The sequence below is a fragment of the Syzygium oleosum genome, unplaced genomic scaffold (assembly GCF_021117445.2).
Source record: "Syzygium oleosum isolate NSW1041296 unplaced genomic scaffold, Sole_v2.1 Sole_v2.03, whole genome shotgun sequence".
Classification (NCBI taxonomy): domain Eukaryota; kingdom Viridiplantae; phylum Streptophyta; class Magnoliopsida; order Myrtales; family Myrtaceae; genus Syzygium; species Syzygium oleosum.
The window spans coordinates 3,978,882-3,987,442 of NW_026607487.1; the positions used below are offsets into that span (position 1 = coordinate 3,978,882).

Below are 8,561 nucleotides of genomic sequence, written 5' to 3' on the forward strand. Positions count from 1 at the left end.
CCTCCTTAATCTTTTATATCAGAAGCATGATTTTCTTATCTTTCAATTTACAACTGTCTTCTTTGGCACCTCTGGCAAGTCCTTGTAAAGAAGTTGTTCTGTTTCCCGGAAGGATCAAACCTGACACTATTAATTGTGAAAGTTCTATAAGATCAAGCTCCAAAGCTCCGATGATCTTCAGCAACTCATAACTCAAGTTGAAACTCCAACCATTCTTTAGCTTCAACAGCATAACAGACATGGAATTATTTCGAATTCAAGTTGCGAAATGCCAGTGAACTCTGAAACTCATCCACTTGTCACGATTCATGGCATCAAGGCCCTTGAATCGAGTTGTTGTACCAAGAATAGGAATGACTTATTTTTCAAATTAAATGATGCAGATTAGAATCGCAGTTGGATTTTACTTGTTATTCTTGTTGTGGTTTAGACTATGAAAATCCACATCGTTTTGACGTTGATAAAATATGTCATAAATATTCTCGTCTTAGCGTACTTAGTCTCTGAAACTTTGTGTGTTTTCATATATGTTGCACTGCAAACAGATAAGGTATGACACACAAAAGGGAAAAAAAATTCACATGGGATCTTTTCATTTACCAACTTATTGCAATTTCCAACTTATAAAAAACAAAGAAGGAAACAAAAAACGATGACTTCTCCCATGTCATCATTGAACATTGTCAAAAGCTTATCCATTGAAGAGCTGCAAATCTCTATATACTACATACAAATACAACCACTGGTGTTGGCACTCTTTCTCCCTAGTGCCTTGCATTGCTATGCTTCTCATTCAAAATAATGAAGGCGCCTACTATCTGTGACTTTGATCTTCCAGTGCCCATTAGTCAAATTGGCCTCCTTAGCTATGCCTCTCCACTTCCTTATTCTGAAGTCCATCTTCTCAGTTAACCCACAAAACGACTGCAATTCGCTCGGCATCGAATCGTAGACCTCCCACCACAGCCTATTCGCGGAGTCGCTCGCGAAAGCGTGGCGAGTCTCCATGTCCCAGTTGCAATCGTAGTCCCTGTAACACATCCACGGCTTTAGCCCCAAGAAATGCAGCGTGTAAAGATTGTCGGGGATCATGCGTTCTTCGTCTTTTCGATTCTCGAAGCTCTTCAACCAATTCAGCTTATTCGGCAACCGGTGCCACAATGTGAAGAACTCGTTTAGGAAGCCTTGGTCGCCACCGTTATAAGAATCCAACTCGAAGGATTTTGACATGAGGTCCTCAAAAATGCAACTTGATGGCTCGATCACCATGACACCTGAGTTGAACAGCACTCTATTGTTCGGCGCCGCCGATAACTGTGGATATACGAAGAACTCGTCGATGTTCCGGAGGACAATTAGGTCTGCATCGATAAAGATTACCTTGTCGTATTGCGTCAATTGCCACACTCTTAGCTTGCTGTAGTTCCACTCATTGTAAGCGCCCTTTTTAGCGTTTGGAGATCGGATCCGGTCTATGCGCCCGATCTTCCATCCAGCGGCTTGTAGGCCTGCTAAGGACTTGTCGCCGATCGAGTCGTCAGCTAGAAGGACTAGGTCTTTAGTCGAGCCGGTCCTCCTGATGCTTTGAGCCAAGGCGATTGCGCCGCAGACATAAGCTTCCGAAGAGTGAAGAACGGTTGCGTAGGCCTCTCGAGGGCGGTCAATCGTGCGGTTTGCCTTTCTTAGGGACGAAAGCAGCATGTATCCTCTCCACCTCTCTTTCCCTGGAAACCAGTCTGCAATGATGAGTATCTAATCTTTTACTTAATATCTAAGGATGAACATTCAATATATGGCGAGTATGGAAAAGAAGCAATCATAACTCAGGATATACACCCTGAAATTGGGAACCAGATTCAATCATTTAATGCTGATTAACAATTTACCAAATGATTGAATGCTCCCATGTATGCTCCCAGTACATATCTCTTCTAGGAAGAATCAAGATTCAAGAATTGGTTTTCCTCTGAAAGTTATTAATATCAAGACCCATGAAATGAAAGAAATCTGGTGTGCCGCATTGTAATCAGATTCTCTGACCAGGTTCATAAGACAGCTTTTAATGTATAATTCTTGAATTTTAACACTTGGTATGCTAAGACTAGTTTATATAGTTGGTATACTAAATGATGTGGGAGGTTATTAGTTGATTTTGAATATGGTCCGCTTGCTTACAGGTCTAATCACAATCTTCTAGCAACTCTGTAATTCACATTCTAATGTACCTAATATTTTTCTAAATTATTTCTTCACCAGGAGGAAAATTTATCATCCAATAAAAAACGTAAATGACAATATATGACGGAAATACTATCTAGATAAGCATAGACTCTCATATTTTTCCGCGTGCCCTAGGCCGAGCCTATTTATCTATCCATAAACTCGGAAGCATAGCCTATTTAACTGGTCCGAGAAATAAATTTGTTAAAGAACTCACCGGTCTCCGTATAGGCGGGAGGGAGTTGGCAAGACCCAACAGGCATCAAAACCTTCTGCTTCAATCTCCCTTGCTCAGGCTTATACACCCAGTAATCGCCCACTTGCCTCACCAGATCATCGCACCTGAAAATCTCGACCATCGGCCCGCACGACCCGAGGAAAACGACGTAGATTTTCCGGTTCATGTCCGGATTTATCCGCCCACTCTCGACCGCCAAATTAGCCACCACCAAGTTAACTTGCAGCCTAAACACATCCCTCAAACCTCTCCTACTGTCTCTGCCATCCCCGCACGGAACCTTGGCCACGATCACGTCGAGATCACGATAATCTTCAAACTTTGGCATCGGTATTTCAGGGCATGACGGCGTAGATCGCTTTGGATCTTCATTGATCCACTCGGGAAAGAAATTTTCCCAAGTGAGGTTTCTGGACACATGGTCGAATGTTACTTTGACCGCCTTTGAGAGGCCTTTCATGGCAAACTCGGGGTCGGATATGTTGTCGATATTCACGAACCCGGCGCGAACTTTCTTGCCATTCATTTCTTCCTCGACGAGGCGGAACCAAATGGGGAGTTCGGTCTCGTTCCGGACAAGGTGGACATTGTGGAGGAGAGTCTTTGTCCAAGCAGAAGATGATGATGGTGTGTTGAAGAGGTGTTTGGTTTTCCTGAAAGAGCCTGAGAGGATTAGGAGGGAGAAAGAGATGATGATGAGAGAGAGGATCAAGGGCTTATGCTTTGAATTTGCTCTTGAAGCCTTGGAGGCCATTTTTACTGAGCCTCTCACGTTCTTGAATCTTTTTTCTGCTTAGTTCAAGGTTTTGTTCTTGAATGTACAACTTATATAGGAGAAAGAAGAAAACAAACAAGAGAGAATGCGTGCATGAATCCACGTTGAGGCTGTGTAGTTCGCCACCTTTTTTTTTTTTTTATTGTTGCGTTTGAATTATATACAATTCTTAAAATAGTTTTAGGGATTTTATGCCCAAAACTATCTTATCCTTAAAATGGTACGTAGGTGAACAGGGATCCTACTTGACTTATGAAACGATTTTGTTTAACGATTATTTGGATTCTTGGTGATAATTTACTTCCCAAAATGCCGGCCAATGCCACTACTTATAGAATATTATACTTATACATTCTCGATTATAGAATGCATCTCAAGCACTTAATAAATGGGAGCTTTATAAATAACATATCTGTACGGAAAAGCAAGCTCTTTGATTCAAAATTAAGTAGAGAAATTGAAGAATCTTATAAGGTCAATTGCCTCAAAATTGCTTAATTTCATATAATCTGAGCGACCACATATTAAACGTATTATACCGATTATTACGGAGTTACTATGGATGATTGGATTGATCATTCTACTAAAACTCGTAACATTCGGTACCCTGAGGTTTTAGGTTGCGAAAAATATATAAATTTTCGCCTCTTCACTAATCATATGAAAGAGTAATCATGGAAGTATGATGGATTATGGGGAAATTGATAATGTAAACGATTTTCTCTTCTTATCGATAGCCAACAAGTTGACTTTTGATAAAGGAAAAAGTCACGTTGGGAAGGAAATCCATCCAGACAATTAAAAGTTGCTTTCCCAGGTATATGTAGGGCTAATCAAATTAGTTTCAATTAAAAAAAGATTAACAAAAACTGTATACCCAAGGTGGTGACCAACCAATAAGTTCACAAGTTGACCGCACATGTCAAATTAAATAGCCATAAAAAACCAATTTGTTGAATTAGACATTAAAGATTTTCCTTTACAAAGTAAGAAAACACATTTACATTTATAGGAAGGAATTTCTCGTGATTATAAAGCTCCGTTTGTTTCCCAGAAAATGAATAATTTAAAAAATATTTTCCTAAAAATAATCACATATATCGATTAAAATAATTAATAAACGAGAAAAATTTTCATTATCGACAATAATTTATGTCTCAAAATTTTCATGGTCGATGAAAATATTTTTCGTTTGTTAATTTTTATATGCAATACTAGCAATCATTTTTAGGAAAATATTTTTCAGATTATTCATTTTTTGCGAAATAAACAGAGCTTATAAGTGCAAGTTAAAATCCAAAACTCAATTCACTAATTATTCACCTTTAAATGGACAAGTCAGATAGTTACCGAATTAGCTTAATCATATCCACGTGTCACATCCTCATTGGCTTCGGCATTACGCGGTCAATTAGTGACGGATGCGGAATTGTATTTTAGGTTATGACGCTAAGCTTGTGAAATGGATGTCCCCGATTTATTTCCTTCCTTTAGGAAAATGAGTCAAGTTATTCGCAATAAATGACTGTACATCTGTTGTAAAAAATAATTAATATTATCTATAGACTAAGATAACTTCATCGGTTCCACTTATGTTGCGGAAAATGAATGATTTTAACAATATTTTCTTAAAAGTTAATAGCTCATATCGCTTGAAAAAAAGTAATCGATAAAAAATATTTTCCTTTACTACTAACAATTTATGTCTACAAAATTTCATTTATGCAAGGGATACAAGAGATTATTTCTCTAAGAAAAACGAAGCAAAAATTGATGACTTCGTCCATGTCATCATTGAACATTGTCAAAAGCTCTTCCTTTGTAGTGCTATCAAACTCTATATACTACATACAGATACAACCACTGGTGTGGGTACTCTTTCTCCCTAAGTTTCTTCCATTGCTATGCTTCTCATTCAAAATAATGAAGGCGCCTACTATCCGTGACTTTGATCTTCCAGTGCCCATTAGTCAAATTGGCCTCCTTAGCTATGCCTCTCCACTTCCTTATTCTGAAGTCCATCTTCTCAGTTAACCCACAAAACGACTGCAATTCGCTCGGCATCGAATCATAGACGTCCCACCACGGCCTGTTCGCGGAGTCGCTGGCGAAAGCGTGGCGAGTCTCCATGTCCCAATTGCAATCGTAGTCCCTGTAACACATCCACGGCTTTAGCCCCAAGAAATGCAGCGTGTAAAGATTGTCGGGGATCGCGCGTTCTTCGTCTTTTCGATTGTCAAAGCTCTTCAACCAATTCAGCCTACTCGGCAACCGGTGCCACCATGTGAAGAACTCGTTTAGGAAGCCTTGGTCGCCACCGTTATAAGAATCCAACTCGAAGGATTTCGACATGAGGTCCTCGAAAACGCAACTTGATGGCTCAATCACTATGACACCTGAGTTGAACAGCAGTCTATTGTTCGGCGCCGCCGATAACTGTGGATATACGAAGAACTCGTCGATGTTCCGGAGCACAATTAGGTCTGCATCGATAAAGATTACCTTGTCGTATTGCGTCAATTGCCACACTCTTAACTTGCTGTAGTTCCACTCATTGTAAGCGCCCTTTTTAGCGTTTGGAGATCGGATCCGGTCTATGCGCCCGATCTTCCATCCAGCGGCTTGTAGGCCTGCTAGGGACTTGTCGCCGATCGAGTCGTCGGCTAGAAGGACTAGGTCTTTAGTCGAGCCGGTCCTCCTGATGCTTTGAGCCAAGGCTATTGCGCCGCAGACATAAGCTTCCGAAGAGTGAAGAACGGTTGCGTAGGCCTCTCGAGGGCGGTACATCGTGCGGTTTGCCTTTCTTAGGGACGAAAGCAGCAGGTATCCTCTCCACCTCTCTTTCCCTGGAAACCAGTCAACAAATGTTTTTTAGGGTGCGTTTTTATCGAGTGAGAGTGTTTCCCGAAAATTAGTTTTCCGCATTCACCAGTTTTGTTCATTGAAAATGACTAGTCAATCGAAATCAATTTCCAATTAACGAAAACATACATGCATAAAATTAGGGAAGGAATTCCTAATTCTAAATAGGAGAGAATACAATTGCTCCTTTTGAATTTTTTAATATTTTTTTTTTATTTTTCCTTCTCCTTCCGCTGGTCGCTGGACCTTGGCAACGGCTGATGACCGACCATAGGCGCGGGCCGGCGAGGTCGAGCTCAACAGATCCCGGCGAGGCTCGACCTTGCCGGCCTCCAGCAAGGCTCAAGCTTGCCCGAGGCCGGCGAGGTCGAGCCTTGCTTGTGGCAAGTCGCCGGCCATTCAAGGTCTGGCAACCGGCAAATGAAGAAAGGAAAAAAATAAAAAATAAAAAATTATTTAAAAATTCGATTTAAAGTCATGAGATTGAAATCATTTTCCAAATGAAATTCAAATACCATAAGACATTGTCAGTCACATATCGCCAAATAAAGGAAAACTATCCATTTTTCAATATGATTTTCTCTGACAATAGTTTCCTTTATCACGAAAGGCATCTTTAATTAAAGTTGACACACGATAATTAGTGAGTATTTAATCCTTTACTGATTATCTATCTAAGAATGAATATTCAATATATGGCTAATATGGAAAAGAAGCGGTCATAACTCACAATAAACGGAACCAGATTCAATCATTTAATGCTGATTAACAATTTACCAAATGTTTGAATGCTCCCATATATGCTCCTAGTACATCTCTTCTAGTAAGAATCAAGATTCAAGAATTGGTTTTCCTCTGAAAGTTATTAATGTCAAGGCCCATGAAATGAAAGAAATCCGGTGTGCCGCATTGTAAACAGATTCTCTCATCAGGCTTATTAAGACTGCTTTTAATGTAAAATTCGTGAATTTTAACATTTGGTATGCTAAAACTACTTTATAAAGTTGGTACTCAATGACGTGGCGGGTTATTAGTTGATCTTTAATATAACTCTGTAATTCACATTTTAATGTACCTAAATATTTTTCTAAATTATTTCCTTGCTAGGAGGAAATTTATCATCCGGTCAAAAACATATAAATGACAATATATGACGGAAATACAATCTAGATAAGCATAGACTCTCATATTTTTCCACGTGCCCTATGCCGAGTCTATTTATGTGTTAACGGGGTTGCCTTGGTTTTTGTCCAAGGCTGCATCCTTCGGTTAAGAGGACGGCAGAGGACGGCCGTGTCACTCCCCCTTCCTGGTAAAAATCGGGGTGTGACAATTGATCTATCCGTAAACTCGGAAGCATAGCCTATTTAATTGAGTCGAGAAATAAATTTGTCGAAGAACTTACCGGTCTCCGTATAGGCGGGAGCGAGTTGGCAAGACCCAACAGGCATCAAAACCTTCTGCTTCAATCTCCCTTGCTCAGGCCTATACACCCAGTAATCGCCCACTTGCCTCATCAGATCATCGCACCTGAAAATCCCGACCATCGGCCCGCACGACCCGAGGAAAACGACGTAGATTTTCCGGTTCATGTCCGGATTTATCCGCCCGCTCTTGACCGCCAAATTAGCCACCACCAAGTTAACTTGCAGCCTAAACACATCCCTCAAACCTCTCCTACTGTCTCCGCCATCCCCACACGGAACCTTGGCCACGATCACGTCGAGATCACGATAATCATCAAACTTTGGCATCGGTATTTCAGGGCACGTCGGCTTAGATCGCTTTGGATCTTCATTGATCCACTCAGGAAAGAAATTTGTCCACGTGAGGTTTCCGGACACATGGTCGAATGTTACTTTGACCGCCTTCGCGAGGCCTTTCATTGCGAACTCGGGGTCGGATATGTCGTCAATATTGACGAACCCGGCGCGAACTTTCTTGCCCTTCATTTCTTCCTCAACGAGGCGGAACCAGATGGGGAGTTCGGTCTCGTTCCTGACAGGGCGGGCACGGTGGAGGAGAGTCCTTGCCCGAGCAGACGACGATGATGATGGTGTGTTCAAGAGGCGTTTGGTTTTCCTGAAAGAGCCTGAGAGGATTAGGAGGGAGAAAGAGATGATGATGAGAGAGAGGATGAAGGGCTTGTGCTTTGAATTTGCTCTTGAAGCCTTGGAGGCCATTTTCAATGAGCTTCTCACGTTCTCGAGTCTTTTTTCTGCTTAGTTGAAGGTTTGAATGTACAACTTATATAGGAGAAAGAAGAAAAAAAAACAAGAGAGAATGCGTGCATGGATGCACGTTGAGGCTGTGTAGTTGTTGGTCACCTTTTTTTTGTTGTTGTTGTTGCGTTTGAAAGTACATTTCTTAGAATTGTTTTAGGGATTTCATGCGCAAAACTATCATATTCTTAAAATGGTAAGTAGGTGAATAGGGATCCTACTTGACTTATTGAACGATTTTGTT

At 40.9% G+C, this 8,561-nt stretch overlaps 2 protein-coding genes across 2 annotated transcripts; both read right to left on the reverse strand.

Annotated features, from left to right (window-relative positions):
• Positions 1–599: 599 nt before the first annotated feature.
• Positions 600–3,212, reverse strand: LOC115691012 (putative UDP-glucuronate:xylan alpha-glucuronosyltransferase 4). Its single transcript, XM_030617542.2, has 2 exons — positions 2,438–3,212; positions 600–1,724 (listed from the first exon to the last, which is right to left on the reverse strand). Exons 1-2 carry the CDS (start codon positions 3,210–3,212, stop codon positions 790–792), a joined length of 1,710 nt encoding a protein of 569 aa, XP_030473402.1. The 3' UTR covers positions 600–789.
• Positions 3,213–5,144: 1,932 nt separating this feature from the next.
• Positions 5,145–8,283, reverse strand: LOC115690980 (putative UDP-glucuronate:xylan alpha-glucuronosyltransferase 4). The gene is made up of 2 exons (XM_056310272.1): positions 7,501–8,283; positions 5,145–6,079 (listed from the first exon to the last, which is right to left on the reverse strand). Exons 1-2 carry the CDS (start codon positions 8,276–8,278, stop codon positions 5,145–5,147), a joined length of 1,713 nt encoding a protein of 570 aa, XP_056166247.1. The 5' UTR covers positions 8,279–8,283.
• Between the last annotated feature and the right edge of the window lie 278 nt (positions 8,284–8,561).

What these genes read in the sequence shown, in the direction of transcription:
- LOC115691012 (XM_030617542.2), bottom strand. Translation starts at nt 3,212, where the DNA reads ATGGCCTCCAAGGCTTCAAGAGCAAATTCAAAGCATAAGCCCTTGATC. An exon ending in TCCCGCCTATACGGAGACCG is followed by an intron (nt 1,725 to 2,437) that starts GTGAGTTCTTTA and finishes ACTGGTTTCCAG; the next exon opens with GGAAAGAGAGGTGGAGAGGA.
- LOC115690980 (XM_056310272.1), bottom strand. Translation starts at nt 8,278, where the DNA reads ATGGCCTCCAAGGCTTCAAGAGCAAATTCAAAGCACAAGCCCTTCATC. An exon ending in TCCCGCCTATACGGAGACCG is followed by an intron (nt 6,080 to 7,500) that starts GTAAGTTCTTCG and finishes ACTGGTTTCCAG; the next exon opens with GGAAAGAGAGGTGGAGAGGA.